The sequence below is a fragment of the Xiphias gladius genome, chromosome 21 (assembly GCF_016859285.1).
Source record: "Xiphias gladius isolate SHS-SW01 ecotype Sanya breed wild chromosome 21, ASM1685928v1, whole genome shotgun sequence".
Classification (NCBI taxonomy): domain Eukaryota; kingdom Metazoa; phylum Chordata; class Actinopteri; order Istiophoriformes; family Xiphiidae; genus Xiphias; species Xiphias gladius.
The window spans coordinates 13,514,909-13,534,700 of record NC_053420.1 but is presented as its reverse complement, the minus strand read 5'-3'; the positions used below and the strand labels follow the sequence as shown (position 1 = coordinate 13,534,700).

The following is a 19,792-nucleotide window of genomic DNA, read 5'->3' as shown; positions in this document are numbered from 1 at the left end:
AGTAGTTGCTACTAACCTCCGTGTCCGGCGGTGAGAGCAGAGGTCTGCTGCTGGTGCTCCTGGATGGGCATCTGCCGGCAGTTAATAAACTGCTCTCCTTCCATTAAAGACTTCATGTCATGGATGACAAAAGGCTGGAGGTAGAGAGGAAAGAATACAGACAGAGCAGGGTAGAGAAGATTTTTGAGAGAGCAGAAGAAAAAGAAAAGGAAAAAAAGGAAGAAAAGAGAAACAGCGTCATCTCCCCTTAGGGCTCCTGAGGACATGTGAGCTACAGATGTAATCACATATACTGTCTATGCACTTTTTTCATGGCTCATTCGTCACCTGCAAAAGCAAAAGCACATCTCATATGTCTGCTGGGCAAAGTAAATAAATCTCAGCTGAAGGCTGAAGCAGACAAAAACCCCTTCCCCATGTAAGCGAAGCCTAACTGAGTTAAAGTCAAGCTTACTGTTGGGTAAAACACTGGCAAAGAGATCCAGTGGCCTGAGAGATGAATAGTGCCATTCATACACTGAAATCTTCCTTTTTCGTGGTGGTAAAATGAATAATGAGATGGTCCAAAAGGAATTACAGCAAGTTATGAAATGAACAACCAAATGAACCATTTCACTTCTAGAAGAAGAAATAGCACATTCATTCTCTTGCAAATGAAAAGTTCAGGTCATAAGCATTAAAACACAGGCTTCTTCTATTCAGTGCACTTGGGGGTTTGCTGCTACAGCCTTCCTTTGTGAACAGTACTCGAAGATGGCTAATGTGAGCTCTGCAAACTTAGGATGGATGCTGCTGTATAACAGACATTATTGAATCACTTCATAATTGCTGCTTTAAACCAATACTAGCTTTAGTTGAACTGAATTTTTATTTACTTTCTGTGTGCACATCATGTATAACAAAATAAAAAGGAATCAGGTAGTCATATTTTTGTTTGAAAATGCATCAGAAATACAAAAATTAATTGAATGAAACAAAAAACAAAAAAAATCAAAAGGACTCCTTTCCACTGCTTGGGTATCTGGGCAAAGTTGCCATGTCTGCCTTTTATTAGTGGATTTGCACAAAAATACCACAGTCATCCCTCTTAAAAAACAATTTTGCAAATAACTGCAATAACTAAGTGTAACACTTGTAAAAGCCGTCTTCTTCCTTCACCTCTGATGGTGTCTATTGAGTGCAGGCGGAGTTTCAGTAAAAAGCATTAACTCATATCAAGGCTACGCATGTTAAAATATGTAAATATTCTACACAAGCTAAATCATTGATTCCCAAGTTGTTTCAGGAGGTTTGCGGTAGTCTAGTAAATAAATGAGGTCTCCCTCAAACAAACAGATGATTCAGTGCCATATGGCTGCTATCACTCTAATGCACAGTCATAACAAGCAGACGAAAGAGATGCAGAGCAGCCTTGACGTTGAGCCTTGACCTAACCAAGAGAGAAGCAACAGAAAACAAAAAAACACAGGATGTTGCTTGTAAAGTTGGTCCTCAAGTATAAAGCCAATAATAATAACAATAATAATAATAATAATTGAGGGGAAGAGCTTGAATTGTTGACGTTTTGGTTAATTTTATCCTTGTTTTCATTATTCACTTTGTAATAATTTATTGACTTTATGACAATTTACTGAATTGATTCAGTTGCAAAGATTAAGGTGTTATTTAGAAATGTTAAGTAATAGGTTTATTTTAATTAGACTTTTGATAAAATATAACTGATGAAAATTACTTGATCAGCTTTTTATTTCAGAATGAGTTATCAACATAAACTGAAAATATTTTCAAAGCAAGATGAAATTCTTCATATTGGCAGCTGAAAATTACTGTGTATTGAAAGTTAATATGCTGGTGGAAAGTAATCTACTGTACTGCACCTAAGCAGAGGACTTGTACTTGTAATGGAGTATTTCTAAATTGTGGTATTGGCAACTTTTGCTGAGCAGCGTCAACAGCGGCCTCTGCAGCCACAGCTGGTAATTACAAGGCGCTGGAGCATTCAATTCTGGTGGGCCCTGAGTCCGAGCGGTGAAGGTTACTGGAAGCAGCATAGCCCTAGAAGCTAACAGCTCATGTACAGAAAACAAAGCTTATCAATCACTCAGGCAACAAACACAAAATCATCATCTCAGTTCAAGCCTGCAATCCTGCTGTCCCCTATGTCAAGTTAGCATCTGGCTGATGTGACTGACTGAAAACATCTGAACCCACAGCAGCTGTGTGCTAAAATGTAGGAGGAGGTAGTCTCTTCACCCCTGCCATGATGTCCATACTGAGGATAGCCAGCTAGCCCCCATTTATAGCTAACTGAAGACCCAAAGTTGCTGGTGTGTGATGTAGTGCCGTTGAAGGGGTTATGCACTTCTTGCAGGAGATTGTACCCACTCAACCCAAGTCACATAGTGCAAGAACAGGAGTTCAGGGCGCAGACTGGGAAATGAGAGAGGCACCTTTCTCCTTATTACAAGTCAGCGTACCATCAAAATGATTTTGCAGCTGTTATTTTAGAGTAAAACTGTTGCATAATGATGCTTTAAAGATAAGTCATCATGACACTGCCCGCAGTTTTCTTAGTTCAGTTGGCCACTTGTAATCGAGTTGATGTGGATTTCCTGATTAGGTCTCTTTTGAATAATGAGATTCAATATCTCCAAACCTTCAGTACAAAAACACAGAAATAGATGATATCTCACGTTTTCATGCCTTCAGCCAACGCGTTTTCCTATACTCCACTTGTATAAATTACCAGCTGTCTTAATAAATTAGTTTAGATTTTTGAGTCGGAATGTTGAAGCCATTCATGTACTGTATATCAGACTGCTGAGAAGCCATGTCATCGTGTTTCCTAGCCTGGCCACTGTCAAGTGAGATATTTCCTAACAGCCGAGACATGTCGAAAACAGTCAAATCACTTTTCCTGTTGTAGCAGCAATAATTACCTGTAAAGATCTAATCTGAACTAAACTGAGTGTGGTAACATGAAAACCAAAAAAAGTGAACACATGCAGTGATTTGAAAACTTTGAATTCCTTCAAGTTAAAGATTCTGAACTCCTACAGTTCAAACTTGTACTGTTTACCATTATTTTTCCCTGAGCAGCTGCTGGTCCATTTAAAACGTCAACCTGCACATGGGAGAAGGGCGATGATGTGCAGTCAATGTTGATGATACGGCTGATGTCTCTCGGGAATCCAAACATAACTGAGACTAAATGCACACTGCAAATAATTATTCAAAGGAATGCTTTCACCATAGTAAAACAACTACTGAGTGAACGTAAAGTGCATGAGTTCATCTAATATTAAAGCAAATCATTTAACAGTTGAACCGAGCTTATAAACACTAAAATCTGAAAATACACCTGTAATGATGTACTGAAATGTTAAATACAGTTTTCTACGAATATAATCTATAAGAGATTAATTTTGTATGTAAAGGTAATCATCATCATCATGATCTGTGACTGTAAACCACCTACTGCCACCATGATCCTGTTCAAGGTTTTTTACCTGTTAAAAGGGAGTTTTTCCTTGCCACTGTTGCCAAGTGCTTACTCATGTGGGAAAGTTAGGTCTCTGTAAATATAACTATATAGAGAACAGTACAGACCTGCTCTACATGAAAAGTGCCCTGAGATAACCTCTGTTATGATTTGGCTCTGTATAAATAAAATTGACTTGAATTGAATTGAATTGAATCAATTAAATGGTCAATGTTTCCTTCGACACAAAATTATTCTGCTCATTCAGCAAATAAGCCTGCAATAAGTCCCAGCACTGTAAATCTACTGAACAGTGAAACCCAAAAGAAAGTTCCAATAATAGTAATTAGTAAGTAATAACAACGGATTACACAAGCAAGATGCAGACTCCTCCTATTATACATACAAATAAATAAAAATGAAGACAGTAAGGCAGTGCTGCTTACCGCGTTGTCTCCGGTCTTCCCAGAGAGGATGGCCCTGGCCTTGGCCTTGGTGAGGGGGAAGTATTTCAGATAGGCCTCGTACAGATGCCGGGCCAGAGCCCTCAGATCTGCTGCCTCCGGGTGCATGTGATCCATGTCAGATGAGAACTCCGCCAGCAGTTTCTCCTTCTCTGCCTGTGGCATTCGGCCAAAACGAATAGCTGGGAAAGGAAACAGAAACACACATTAGTGCACAAATAGACAAACATAGCCACAGGTTGCCGGGCAGGCAGGAACGGTCATTCACATACACACATGCAATCTGAATACACAAATACACACATAACATGAACCGTAAGTCCATTTACTGTAAAACTGTAAAACTGCTCTCCATATTTTTAAGTTCAGTTCATGTATTTTATAATTATTTAAGATAGGATTAACATTTAGTCACCAAAACTCCCATGAAACTCCCAAAGTCCCACGAAAGGAAAAATGCCTTCCTTTGTTATTATTCCTTGCTCTGGGGTGTATTGCTATGCTAGCTTTCCTTTCCTGCCAAACCTTTTTGTGTAAGTTAAGTTCCTTTAAAATGTAAGTTTTTCTAATGAGTCAATGTGATCAATTGCTTGCCTTTTTCTATTAATTAAACTAACATAGGAGCAGTAACATCTCAGATGTATGTATTAGGGCATCAGTTTGCAACATAAAATACATCATATGAACAGACAAACAGGATTAAAAACACTTCGGACCTTTTAACCCTCATCCTCTGAAGTCATCCAAAACAGCAGTGAAAGGCTAACATCAGTGTACATGTTACATTCAAGTCCAAATCTGGATGTTGCTGGATGCTGCCCCCAAGTTTCTAGTTCAAGCAGAAACACATCAGACCACTGGCAAAATTTACCATCTCAAAGCAATTTTACTCCATACAGCATCACCCTTAATATTCTCAATAAAACTCCTGCAACACAATGCTGTTAAGAAACAGCACAATTTCCTTTAAAGTCTTTATGGATTATTGTGTTGGTAAACCAATGAAAGTATTATTTTTTTTGACAAGTAACAACAGCACGAGTGTGTGTTTGCTGTGGCACCTCTCAGCCAAATTACTCCTAAACTTTTCACTTTTCTATCGAGTTTCTATTGCAGAGTTTTTGGCTGCCTGTGACTGCAGCCATGGTTGTTAAATTTCTTTATCATATCTCTAATATTTTTGGTCAGTGATCGATGAATCAGATCAACCAGCTAAGGTCCACAAAATGACCTACTACCTACAGAAAACAAACACCTTATTACTAAATACAGTAGAAAACTAGAGTTACTGCCTCGTGGTCGCATGCCTCTGCCAACCAGTCAAGTTGCAGTTCAGATCCATGTCTGTCCAGACTCATATATGCAGTGAAGACTTGGACACTTCATACACATCCTCAACCCGCCAGCACAGAAGATCTATACAATCACCACCATTTCAAGGTGGGCACCCAAGACTAGTGTCACCAATTCAGTATCAGACCAAATGTGAAATATGGTCACGATCTCCCCTTCTGTTCCTGAGTTGTGGAGCTTAATAATGGAAACATTGTCATAATTAGCATATGAATACTGGAGTTGTGACCAAAAACGTGTCTTGTGAGGTCACAGTGACCTTGCGCTTTAACCTTTGACCACCCACTTCTAATCAGTTCCTCCTTGAGTCCAAGTGGACGTTTGGGTCAGACATAATTAAATTCCCTCAAGGCGTTCCTGAGATATCGCGTTTACGAGAACGAGACGGACAACTCAAACACATAATGCCGCCGGCCACGGCTGTCGCCAGTACAGAGGCATAAAGAGGTTGAAGAATGAATGACATTAAACTATGGTACAATTCAGATCAGATGGGTGAAATATTTATTTTAGCTCTTGCTCAAGAACACTTTTGGGACTCACTTTTTTTAACTTTTGTTTTTCATAATCCAAGCATTTAGTAACAACCCTTTCAGCTACGAAAGATGTCAGCACATTAAACATAATTCTGAAATTCAGATACAGGAGATTTCGCAGAATAGGGCTTCCCAGCGTTGCGCTAGGAAATCAAAGTTTCCAGAATTTTAAAAAGACTGCACTCCCCTGTACAGCAGAGCTCTGAAAACTTCTATAAATGACTCACACAGCTCATACTATCTTTCAGTGACAGGGAAAATCCACTGGCAACAACACACAAGACAAGCTCCTCCTGTGATTTTATGAGGTGTGTCTCATGAAGGAATTACAAAATTTAGTTCCCTTGGATACTGTCTTTGTGTAATTTATTGGCAATGATGTTTTCACAGCTCACTCCAAAACCTGAAAAACTATTGCTGGTTGCAGCACAGGCAGGAGGGGACCCAAATGCAGACTCACAAGACCCAATGATGTAGTAAAGGAGCTTTAATGAAAGAAAAAACAGGCAAATGAGTTCACAGGCACCTGCCCGTTTGGCACAGGTGACAAAATTCAAGCAGTAACACAGAGAAAACACTAGGGAACAAAACCAGAAGAACTGACAAATAATTGGTCACAATGGCAGATTTAAATAGTGACTGGGGTGATGAGGAAACTGGGAACAAGTGTGTCAGTGGGCGAGGAAGCTCAGGTGTTGCAAAGGAAAAACAGGTGAATAGATGGATAACGGGACAAGGAGAAAGTCCAGGGACAGCTGGTGGTAGGACCAAGGAAATGAAGGGGCAACGTGGCCAGGGAGAAATAAGCAGGGTCCGGAGACAGACTCAGGGGGATCTGAGAAGCAGATAAAGACACTAAGTCTCTTTTCTCCTCCCCGTTCCACCTGTTGCTGCAGATAATATTACACTGTGCATTTACAAATACATGTACCCAACAAAAGAGCCAGGTGTGGTTTCCATTCCCTGCCCTGCCAAGATTATCCAGACTCTGAGGTATCTATTTTAGGATTTATTTTATGCCATATTCCTGATATCCACAATTCATTCATATATTTTTTAACATTTAAGACAAATTTTATATGAGCTTACCATATTTATGGATGGTGAACTTGACAATGTATTAATCTCACTTCTTACTGCTGTGAAGTGGTTTTACCTTCTCTATTTAGCCTCTATGTTGATCATAAAAATAGGTACACCACTTTAAAAACTTTTTCAAAAGGGGTTCTATTTCTTTTGATGAAAAACAATTCCTGTTGTACTATTATTCCAATTGTTTTTCCATGACTTACTTTATACATAATTTATCTAAGTTGCATTGCACATTAAAAAGGTATAATTGTAATATAACTCTCATGGTGAATTTGGTGAAAATGTCCTTTGTAATCTACCTATAATTTGACGCTAAGTTGTGAAATGATTAAACTCTATTTTTCTGTTCATGGAAGTCATTAATTATCCATCCATTCAAGCCTGTGCTCTGCATTCACCGCAGTGTGTGTGTGTGTGTGTGTGTGATTATGTAATGCTGACTGTGTGATGAGTGCACACCTTAAGCAAATGAATACAAACTAAGGAGGTCCTACCACCAACTGGGCAACAAGCCTGCAGTGGTGACATAGCAGGCTGGAGAAATCAGTTGAGGTCTATGTACTCCGAGATGTCAATCATTGATAAAGTAAAAACCCACACGGAGCAGATTTTCAAAGCACTGGCTGTACCTAAAGAAATAACAGTAGAGAGGTACGAGGGGAGTTGGAGGCAGGGAGAGAAACACAAAGAAAAGTGGCAGTAGAGGAGAAAGTAAATAATTAAAGTAGATGCGGTTCAGCTCAACCATGTTTGAAAAATATTGAAAAGACTTCTACTACCTAGAAAAGGCAACACATTTTTTGTAATTCTCAATTTAGCAGAATGACAGTGCTTCAGTGTATATTACAGAGCCTTAAAGTCCCTAATCAACCAACTTCAATTGCACTGTACTTAAAACATTAAGCCTAATTTTCACCTTGATTTCGAAGCCCCTGACAAATTTCAGAAATTGACTGAATTTCTGGTGGATTGGTTGTTGTTTGATGTGCAGTTTGAGGGAAGGTACGACATCTGATTACTGGCTTGGACGATCAATGATCTGGCTCTGTGAGGATTGGTTGGATAGCTGGCAAGTCAACAGTGTCGGTTGGCTGTCTGCAGTTTGATTAGTTCCATGGTCCGATTTTCTCCTTACTTTTTGTTCATAGTGGTAGAATTGCACAAAGTAATGCTGACTTTCTCTCTTCTTGTCAACACTGTCACGGTCACTTTGTTTAAATAAACTATATTGGAATTGTCAATGGACAAAACCAACCGGAGGTTCCAAGCTTATGTTCAGTATGAGTACCCATGTCTGTCTGGTCAACTGATCCATCCAAGATTAATGAAAAAATGCACAGTGTCTGCTCAGCTTTAGTTAGGATGCATCTATTCCAACAGCTCGGCAACAGCACAGTTTACTGACTATAACTCGAATTAGCCAAACGCACATGTGTGCCAGATATACGCGTATAAGCAGAAAGCTGTGTTGAATCAACCAACAAAAGGATTATGTCCAAAATCTGTCTTCCTATTTATTATATGGTGTATTATATCCACTGTCCCCCATTTTATTTGAGTGTCCAAATTCTGAGTGTGAATTTTATCCACTACATAGTGCCCTAAAAAATTCCCAGAAAAAAAAAAAAGTAGTGTCCATGGCAAAATACATTGCTCTGCATTTTATACATGTGAAAATGAACAGTCATGCAACACTACACCTCTCAGTGATGTCGCAAAAACACAACGGTTCATAAGTGTCTGAATTCTCAGACACTTAATGGGTAATGAATGCCAGCGTCTTGCACGTCAGAAAAAATCTTCAGAAAAAATCTTGTATGACCACAGCTTTCAGTTGCAGTCACACTAGCACTAATCTCTGCAAATATTTCCTCCATCTCCCACTGACTTCAGCTGACGTACATACAGTGGACAAATTTAATTAATCAGATTGTGCAAATTTGCAAGTTCAGCCAACAGAAACTGCGAATCCACTTTGAAAATAATGAAGTCATTATTTTGACAGTATACGTACACTGTTAGGTACAATATTACACTAGCGGATTCATGTTCACAATCGCTCTGCTCAGGATTTATTTCATATGTTAGACCTGTGACATTTCAGCCTTTTTCAGAGAGGGAGGCTTATTTGGTGGACTGAAGGTAAATGTGACTGGACTTTAAGACTAAAGTTATGTGAAGCTACACTGAGACTTTTCTGAGATCACCAAAGTTCTTATATCAAAGTGTGGAGGCTGTAAGTCCCGCCCTAACAGGTGTACCAAAACTAACAGGAGAGTCACAGAGATGTCTATCAAGCATGATCTGTGCACGCCCACACATTCAGGAGATTCATGCTGAAACTCACCTGGGAAGGTGGAGTCAGTACTTGATATTCTACAGATGAACAGTAATGGGTGAGGGCGAAAATGTTTCATTGGAAAAAGAATTTTATCATCCAGTACATGATTTCTCTAGGTATTGTTGTAACTTCAAATAAATGATTTAATGACTATATCGCACAATGTAATGGCAAGAGGCAGCAGAGCATGGGAGGTTTCGGCAGTTCCTTGTGGCTTTGCAGTACTCAGAACCCTGTATGAGAGTACCATGGCTTGTAGATGCGATTTGCGATTTCATTTTTTAATTTTTTTTGTGTGTTTTTAAACAGTCTAAAAAGTTCGGCCCATTAAAGCACTACACAAAGGGGTCCACTCATAACACTGATGTACAACCATACTGTACACAATAAGCATAAGCCTTGTGGAATTAACACTACAACCCTTAACTTTCCTCAATTTCAAATGGTAGTAAAGCTGTCAGAGAACATACATCGGCATTTATGGGGTTGTGGAGACACATATTTGTTGTTCCGTAAGTGCTATGCGAAGGCAACTGGACTTGCTTGAAGTTTTTGAAGACGTTTTGCCTCTTCTCTGAAAGGCTTCTTCAGTTGACCCTCAAGGTGTTAGCACCCATCCACACCTTGACCCATGTGATCATAACGACTCACACGATAACCAGGACGGTCATATGACCTCAATGACTCACAAGTGTTGCTAATCTCACCAGAGGATATTTACCTGGAACTCCCCACTAGTCAGGTAGAACTGAAGAAGCCTTTCGGATGAGAGGCGAAACGTCTTCAAGAACTTCAAGCAAGTCCAGTTGCCTTCGCATTGCACTTACATAATACTATGACCTGGATGACTGAGAATCTTCACAGACACATTTTTGTTGGTACACATTTACCGCCTTTTGTTGTTTCAAATCTGCCGAAATGAGCCTCGAGAAGCATAATATAGACAGAAACAAAGCCAGGTAGAAAACATTGAATGAGCAATGGGAACTGAAATATTACGCAAGGGTTGCAATACTGACCGAAGACCACAGAAAAAGCAACTGGCAGTGGTGTACATTTCAGCATACATTACCGCCACAGCCCAAAGACCAAAGTGGCAACAGTGTGGTCTCTGCTGTTCTCCGAAGGCGTCAGAGGCAGAGGAGTTGGTCTACAAGAAGGCATTTCCGTGGCCACAATTTCAAAGAAGTCAAGTCTTTTAACGTTCATCTGCTTGTTTACAGTGAGCGTAAATGGGGGGGTGAAGACGAAGAAAAGGCCAGAAAACACATAGATGTACTGAGCACCCATAGTGAAAAGTGATCAAGCAGGTCCTACACACTACATACTGTATTCATACTGTGATTGAACACTGATTGTTCTAGAAGGTGTGTAAGACAGGATCACCAGCTTACCGTTGTGTGACATGCCGACATTAAGGCACTTCTGGAAGCGACAGTATTGGCATTTGTTGCGGGACTTCTTGTGAATACGACAGTGAAGATCACAGTGATCGTACACCAACTTTAACCTGATTGTGCGTCTGAAGAAACCCTACGAGAAAGAAAGAGCAACACAATTACTTGTGGATATTATCACTGCAGACATCCATCCTTTTTAAATCTACACTGCTAATTCTGCTAATTTTCTAGGAACTGGCGAGAGATTTGTGCCACAGCAGAGCAGGAAATGTGCATTTACTTATTTTCATGTAACTATTTTCTTCAAAAGGATTGAGAGACTATTTGTGTCAGGCTGACAGGCAAATAAGCCAGTAGAAATGTTCAGTATGTACCTTACAAACAGAAAACACTTGCATTTAGATTATGTTTGACACAAGAGAGGAAAAGATGGGACATTACAGAAAAGACAAAAGATGAAATTGATGTCGGTGAAACAGCACAAAATGTTTATTGCCTGAGAGAAGCATAGTAGATTCCAGCTTCTTTCTAATCTTTCAGCAATTCAATTTATTTCCCACAGGTGGATTTAAAAGTAGATTTTATTTTAGGGTTGATTTGTGCTTTGATGTTTTCAACCTTAGGACCGAAGGAGCCATAAGACTTGTGCTTATCTCAGCTATTAACTACGCAGCATTGGTCAAACTCCCAAACACACACTCCTACACATAGTCACAGGTTTGTTGAAGGCTGCAGTGTTTGTCTAAGCTGACTAAGAAAGCTAATGGAGAAAAAGAATTGAATAGAGCAGAAAAAGAAAGCTGTGTGGGTTGTAAATTCTAATAGGAGAACTGTATTTAAGCTTTACTCAAAGTATAAAAATCCACATCTGGACACAGGTGGCTGGAGGCTGGTGCGTTTGGCATCTGCATTCCTACAATCCACAGATGTTCCTTTTTTAATCGTTGGTTATTTAAAGAAGGAGGAAGTTAAAGGGGGTCAAGACTCCACCTGAATAAAGAATGTTTTCTGTTTTGAACAATTAAGTGTTTGCCTGCTTGGCTGACCCCCTCTTCTGGTGAGTCTCCCCTGAGACTTTAGCAGAACAATGACTACTGTACCTTACCTTCATTCAGCCTCTGAAGGTAGAGTACGATTTAGATTAAGTGGACAGAAACCAGAAACCTCTGTTCAATGTAATGGACACAACAGCCCTGACAGTGTCAGAGAAGTAATTTTGTTGCTCCAATATGTAAATAAGGTGACAAATTATCAAAAACACCTTCCAATATAGCGCAGTCCAGTACAATATTGCTACAATGTAGTTACTCAAAATGTAACGTACAACTGATTCAACACACAAACAACAGAAGTGGTCATCTCAAAGAAAAGCTAAGCATTTTAAAGGGACGGCTGGCAATATTCTGTTTTTTTTTGTTTTGTTACTGTCAACAAATCCCGTGAAAAGATCGAAACCAACAATGTGTTTATTCGTCTTTCAATACTTTCTGACTTCGCTGCCCTGTCTGTGGCTCTCAGCACTGAGCCCGTTCATTCCTACTGAATTTGTGCTGTAAATCTTCTCATCGCAAGCATGTGCTTTAATTTTTAAAAGAGGCTAAAAACGTTCCTAAAACAGCCGGGCACTATGGCTTTATGAAACTGTTACTCAGACGGGTGTAAGCAGTGTATTTGTTGGGGGCTATGTTTAGCTGAGGATTTAGTTTACGGCACCAGGACAGTGTATGTGATACCAACTCAAAATAAACTAGAGTGTCCATGTTTATTGTAATAAAGAAACATGTCACCCAGTGCAGCAGTGTCGTTCATTTATGTGATTTTAATTGTTTTTGAACAACAATGGAGCTCTATAGCGTAGAGGAAGAAGTTATATCAGGTTCAAAAAAACACAGAAAACCTTACTTACTTAGTTTAATAGAATACGTTTATTGTTGGTATTGGTCTTTTTATGGGATATGTTGACAGTGAGAAAACTAAAGAATGTTACATGGCTTATACACCTTAAGTGAGGTAGTATTTATATTAGGTCTATTGTATTTCATTGAGTTACATTGTACAGGTGATTCTGTTTTATGGTAACAAACGTGGATATTTATACTTTGCATTGCAAGGTTTCTTTTTTCTTTGAAGGTAACACTGTGAAGGTTTTTAATCAGACATATTTAGATTTTTCAAAATTAAAATTGATTGCATCCTTAAATAACTCATAACATTTAGTAAAGTTCCTCAGATGATCTGTAATTTTAACAGTTACCTGTAATATCTAGCTTTTGTTTTTTTTTCTGGAATAATTTCAGACCTTTGAAAACGTCTTGGAACCAAAACTGCAAAATTCATGTAGTATATATGTAGTACTGCTGCTGTACTGCTGAAAATCCATCTCATATGTCTTTTGAGGACAATGTCAAAATGTATACCTACTCTTCTTATAACGTCTCAATATTTCAAAGAAAATGGAAATATATACGAAACTTCCCCCACACTCTATTAGTTATTTATACTCTATACAGACAGACAAATAGACAGAGTGTAAGGGTTTGGCTGTACGTCTGTGGGAGCACAAGCCTTGAGCCCTTGCTGGGTGGAAAATTTATGGGGCCTGTGGTTAGAGTGACAAACATCAAAAAGATAAAAAAGACACACTTCTCTCCATGCATTATAACATTTCTATTCCACCGACATGTTTCAGATAAGAATGACACATGGAGACAGAAAAACGGAGAGTGGCAGAGAAACAAAACTTAGCAGTAGAAATTGTTACACCCATTACCATTTCCTGACATGACTGTAAGGTGGTATGACTTTCAGTTTTTTATAATCTTGAGCATTACTTTTTGAGAGCACCAACAATTAATCTCCAATGCTGTGCATTGTTATTTAAGTCATAATAAGCATTTCTAAAAACAACTATTTTGATAACTGACTTTATGCCAAATATAAGTTAGTTGCAGCCTATAAATGATAAGGATTTCCTGCTTTACTTAATTTTTTTTCCTGTGATGTTAAATTAAACATCTTTAGGTTTTGAACTGTTGTCACCTTGATAAATTGAGAAAATAATCTGCAGATTAATTGATGATTAAAATAACTGCTAGTTGCAGCCTTAGTCTAATGTAATCTAGTATTTTAAACACTGCTTTTATAGCCTTCTCCAGTTTGTTTATATGTCTTAGTTTCATATTTACTTGTGATATTTTTCAGTCCTACCTTACAGCCCTCACAGGCATGGACGCCATAGTGAAACCCCGAGGCTTTGTCCCCACACACACGGCACTCGATGTTTAGTGATGCCGCCGACGTGTCGTCCTGGAGCTTGGAGAACACGGGACTGTCAGAATACTGAGGTGGCGACTCCGGCTCCAGCTTGATTGAATCTGATAGAAGAAACATAACCTCTTAAATCCAGTTTTAGGTTAAATGCTCTGTTGGTTAAACCTGGTCTCTTCAGATGCGTGTTCTGTAATCTCTAACTGGCTATAACCACTATTCTGACGATTTCAGCAAGTACAAATCAATATCTTGACCAACTCCCTTTATGATGTGGTACACCTGAAGCCCTTTCACATTAACACTTTATGCAAAGACTTGAGATACTTAAAAGTAGTTGCATATGATTCAGGCTGTACCTGTGACTTTTCTGTTAAAGAGAAAGAAACTAGCTAAAGTACTTTACTTCTGGTTAACCCATCACACAGACTTGACTTACTGTGTGTGTTCAGCTCCATTCTGTAGCTCTGCATGTTTGTGTAGTCCATGTTGGTCAGGTGTTCTTCGCTCTGCGGTGGACTGGGGTCATAGGCCACACCAACGGAAGAGATGGAGGATACAAGCGGGGGAGACAAGGAGGAAGGGATGGAGGTGGAGGAGATGGAGGCGTAGTCTAATGTGGACAAATGCTTCATGTCGAGGGAGTGGGAGCTGTCATCCAGCTCTGAAAGGTCCACGGCGCTCAGACTGAAACCCACAGGCCAGGCTAGGAGCTGCTGGGTGTCCACCATGTCTACTGTGGAGACAGATGAAGCAGTGAAGAGTTAACTGATGCAATATCCTTTGTTGACTGCATGTGGCCTTGTTAAAAAAAAACAACGCTAGAAGAACTAGAGAGAGGATGGGAGGAAGAGGAAAAGCTTGAGAGAAAGAGAGAAAGGGAGGATGAGATAAAAAGAGGAGAGAAACAGGAAGGAAGAAAGAAAGATGACAATGAAAATGTACATGGACAAGCCCACATGCAGCATTGTATACGGTGTTAATGATAAATATGTCAGTTCAGAAAAGTCTAGACATAAACAATGCATACACACACTCTCATGCAAACACCATGATGAGTACCCCTCGTCTTCCGGCTTGTTCCTGCCGTCTGTCTGTTATCTAGTAAACATGGAGGCAGATTGTGTCCCGGCGAGTACAAGATGAACTCTGGCGCTAAAGAACGCCTCTTCTGCTCAAAACACCATCTCCCTCTGTTGCTGTTTGGGTGGCTCACTATGTGATTGCCCAACCAAAGGACACAGAAAGCAGGACTGTTTGAGCCTCAGTCTGTCTGAGCCCAGGGATTCAGGATTCTGACTTTTTGAGTAGAACTGTCTGAATGTTCTGCGTGCTAAAATCTGTAACTCCTTGGTACTGGGTTGGCACTAAAAATTGCTGTAAAAATGAGCCTTTTACAACTTCTGGGGATTTTATTTTTATTTCCTGGAAAGACTATAATTTGGTCACCCATATTAAAGGATATATCTGCTGGTTTTTAGAAAACATTACTCAAACAGGTGTAAATCATACATTGGTTGGGGACTATTTTTAGCTATGGATTTGGTGCTCTAGCAAGTATTTACGGCAGCAGGACGATGTACTATACGAGACTGGCTAAAAATAAACTAGAGTGCCCAAGTAAAGCATAAAGATGGAAAATGTCAGCCAGTGCAGTGGTGTGGCTCACTGATGTGTTCTCAGTAGTTTTTGAGCACCGATGGAATAGGCTATATCATTCTCTGGCTACATAGACGATACCTGTTAGTAGGATCAATTCATTGTTGGTTTTGGTCTTTTCATGGGATTTGTTTACACTAAGAAAATCAAAGTATATCATTCTCACAATATCTTTTAATAAATGCTGCTACTTGGAGAAAAAAAAAAGTTACCTTAATAATGTGTGGAAAATGAGCTCATTCAACATTCAGAAAGTCTCGGAAACAAATTTCTACCACACATCTCCCTCTAGATATTCAGCTGTGTGTTGATAAAAAATTAATGAATGCTCTCCAGTCGTTCCAATATCTAACTCGGATGGTCAGACATTGGAGGAGAGAAGTCAGCTGAGATGGTCAAAGTCCAGTCCTCAGAGGTTACTACAGTCCGCATGAAAGCCAACCACATACAAGGCTATACAATCAGGGGTACATTTGTACAAGGCTGTTTGGTGATGCAGCAATAAATAGAATATACTGTTTCTACAATGGTACCCATGTTCATCATAATAAAGTAACACATCACCCAGTGAAAAGTATGGTTATGTACATCCATATGGTATGGATATATTTTTAATATTTTTTGGCCCACAATGTCTATGGCACAAAGGAATAAGCTAAATCAGGCTTTGGATAGACAGAGAAATTTGTTAGTATCCTTTAAGATATTACATTTTTTTCCCTATTTCAATAAAAAAACACTTTTCATGCAACATTTGACGGAAGAATAATTCTTCTGGGAAGGAAAAAGCTGATCCATTTGTCTTTCTATAAATCAGTGCTGGAAAGTATTTCGTTTTCCCACGCTTTTTTCTTTTTTTTAATACGGAGGAAGCCATGCTTGAATCCTGATCCTGATTTAAACTAAAGAAACTCTGAAAAGGAAAAGACAGACAAGCAACAGTTTATAAATAATCAATAGAGTAAAAGGTCTGTGCACTGAACTACATGGCCTGCCAAACAACCTTTTGTAACCAACACCGATTCTCAAAATAAACCTCCTCTAATCAACCTTGAGAGCTTGATTTGGAAAAGAAGTAACAAAGAATGCGATGAATTATGCAACAGGACAAAACTAAAATAACAATACTCAGATGGCACAGTAGCACTAGGTATAAAAATGGCTTGTAATGGCTCCAAATTGCTTGGCAAAACATCCCCGTGGAGCAAACATCCTCCTTTCTCAACTACTTATTGTTTCCTTTTAACTTGTTTGGAATGTGGCAACGAAAATCAGCAGGGGATCCACTTAAAATTCACATCAACTGTGACACTGTTTCAGATCAGGAGAGAGAAATTGTGTGTGTGTGTGTGTGTGTGTGTGTGTGTGTGTGTGTGTGTGTGTGTGTGTGTGTGTGTGTGTGTGTGTTTGTGTCCGCCCACAGGCTGTAGCTTCCACCGCCTTGGAAGGTACTAAGGGGGAAAATGCTGACTATTAATAACCAGAGAAACCTGGTTATTTTTCCATTTGTTGGGCAGTCGCCAGCCGATCTGAACCTAAAATAGACACAGCATTGGAGCCGCTTGTGTCCTGGTTGGCATCAAATCATATGGAGACAGAAATCTAGTGGGAGAGGGAGCTCTAGAGATGAAGAGTGAGGGAGATAAAGTGAGAGAGGTGACAGAGAGCGAGTCCCCAGACCACTTCAAAAAATCAAATGGCACTCTTGAGGTTTTAAGAAAAACCCCTTATCTTAGGAAATTCATTGCTCTGAACTCAACACAACTTGCAAAGAAAAAAAGAAGGCGGCTGCAGCCTGGCAGTTAAACCAAGGTGCCTAAATTATGTCGCAATTGAGGGTGAAACAAGCTTCTACTGTAATTTCTCCCCTGAGAGGGTTGATTGTAATGCTGTAGTACAAATTCTACTGAATTCAACATGTTTGTATCTAAGAAGTGTGTGGGCAAACAACCTGTCAGACATTCTTAAAGGTGGCAGAATTATGCAGTATGTATTGTGTTTGCAAAGCTATGTATGTGTGTGTGTGTGTGTGTGTATGAGTGCTCAGGCGTGACAGCTTGGCCAGTGTCTCCTGCCAGTTCTCAGATTTCCACATGTCGGAACTTGTCTTCCAGGTAAGAGTACAGTGTGTAGGAGTTTTTTTTTTTTTATCAGCTATTGCCTCAGTCATGACTTAATAACAAAAGACCAACGGCAAACCGGCAGGTCTGGCAAGCTAATGTACCTGTACGAGCCCGGCTGACACCGTGTGTGAGACAACACGCACAGTGAAGAACATCAACCATCAAAAAAACCCAAAAAACCCAACAAAGACATACCCAATTACCCACACCCAAGGCAGGAGAAGCATGAGCAAAAGTCCAAGCTAACAAAAAAACGATTATTAAAGGATCATTAAATAAAATTATATTACAATAATTTTAAGGGTCGTAATGATGCTGCTGCCTGAAAGCAGCAGTTCTGGAAAAAAGAGGTGAAACCAAGAGGTCAAACAAGGAGATGTGAAATCTTTCCTTTAGGGACAAAGTTGCAAAACAAATGAAATGTTTTTTAACATTCGTATTTCCTCACAACAGCAATGAATCGGTCCAAAATGGACTGAAGCAATGGCTGGGGATCAGGTTACTGCACAGAAAGTGGCTGAAGTCCTTTTTGTACCTTTGAAAGTGGAGTTTTACTGAATTTAATGAATGAGCTTTTTATCAAGTTGTGCACAAAAAGTCCTTAGGAAAGAAAACACAGCTCAACAAAAACTAAAAAAAAGACTACAAGAATGCATAAGCTCAAAATGAATAAGCCCTGCAGTCAGAAAATATCCAGTACTGTCATCACTTCTTCTGAGGGTGCAGATGTCTCCTACACCCCTGCACAGCAGGAGTCATTAACAGTCAGGTTCAGAAAATGTGAGACTGTTAAAGTAAGGTGTGAAAGTGAGGAGTAGTCAACATAGTGGCTGGTCTGGTATATTTAGTAATGTAAGACACAAAAGGCAGAACCTGTCCCGCTGCATTCAAAGGCATTGACACTCTTATCTTCTCTGTTTGAATAAAAACTACGCTCGCTCTCTGAGGGTGAGAGCTACACCACTAATGGCGAAGCAGACAATCACTTGATCAAAAGCATTGTTGAAAACATATTTTGATATTTCACCTTAATTTGCTGGAAATTAATTGGATTTATACAGGAGAACTGTAAAATTGGGATACATTGCATACAAAGGAAAACAACAAATTTCTGATGGTGATTGAATACAGTAGGTTTTTCAAACCTCCTAAGTGAAGTAAATTGCTAACATAAATATAAATAAGTGCCCTCTTGACTTGACTTGACAGCATAGGTTTAATTTAGCTCAGTTTAACACCTGACAAGTTTTTTATTGTTGCCTTTATAACCTCCTGACAACAAAATAACATGTTGCAGATCATTTCCCCTATAGAGGAAGGCGTGTTTTTTTTTCTTTTTTTATGCACAGTAAGCCATTTATATTATCACAGTTGTCCCGTGTATATGAACGTGTGTATGTGTGAAACACACACACGGACAGAGAGAAAGACTTATTGCTTAGAGCTCTGTGACTTCCTGACCTCTTCATGTAAATCAGCATGTGGTTCAGTGTCAGTGACTAAAACAAAGACATGCCCGCCTGCACGTCTGCCTCAGTCCCCCACAATTTCTTTGAAAAGATGAAGCGTTCTTGATTTTTGCCTGGTTATTCTGACATAAGCAAACTGTGGGAATCTGGAAAAAACACATGTTGTGATGATGCTGAATTTATTAAATGTGATGGTAAGCAGGCGCTCAGCTCAAGAAAAGCAGGGTATAAAAAGTTGCATAAAGTGCAAATGCTAAAAAAAGCTGCCATCCTGCTTCACTCTTTGGGAAATTGTCACTTTCTTTTTTTTTTACCTTTGGTGGTGTGAAGCCACTATAGGCTGGATTACCTGTATGGGCCTCCCCCATCTGCACCTAAATAATCAAACAGGAGAGTAACGGAAAACCAAGTGCACCTAAAGTGTCAGCCAGAAGTCTGGACAGCCCTCTCGACAGAAACGAGAGTCTCTTCGCGCCCACTTGTGTGGTTGGTACTGAATTTACTCATGAAACTTCAAAGCTTGATGCAGTGGGAGGTTACAGACCACAATCTCTGTCTTCTTGTCGCAGCTCTGAGTATAACAACATCAAGAAAACATTTCTCTGAT

At 39.5% G+C, this 19,792-nt stretch overlaps 1 protein-coding gene across 6 annotated transcripts in view; it reads right to left on the bottom strand.

Moving 5' to 3' along the window:
* pparg (peroxisome proliferator-activated receptor gamma) overlaps positions 1-19,792 on the bottom strand; it is a 35,179-nt gene that overhangs the window by 3,648 nt on the left and 11,739 nt on the right. For 3 of the 6 annotated variants that reach the window (XM_040158741.1, XM_040158739.1, XM_040158742.1), the window contains exons 2-6: positions 14,374-14,670; positions 13,875-14,041; positions 10,662-10,800; positions 3,928-4,127; positions 17-134 (exon numbers count right to left, since the gene is read on the bottom strand). In XM_040158741.1, the coding sequence (XP_040014675.1) occupies positions 17-134; positions 3,928-4,127; positions 10,662-10,800; positions 13,875-14,041; positions 14,374-14,665 (916 nt within the window). In that variant the 5' untranslated portion in view covers positions 14,666-14,670. Of the gene's footprint in view, positions 1-16; positions 135-3,927; positions 4,128-7,385; positions 9,777-10,661; positions 10,801-13,874; positions 14,042-14,373; positions 14,671-19,792 lie in introns of those variants that run through there. The other 3 variants (XM_040158744.1, XM_040158740.1, XM_040158745.1) reach the window with 2 other exon arrangements.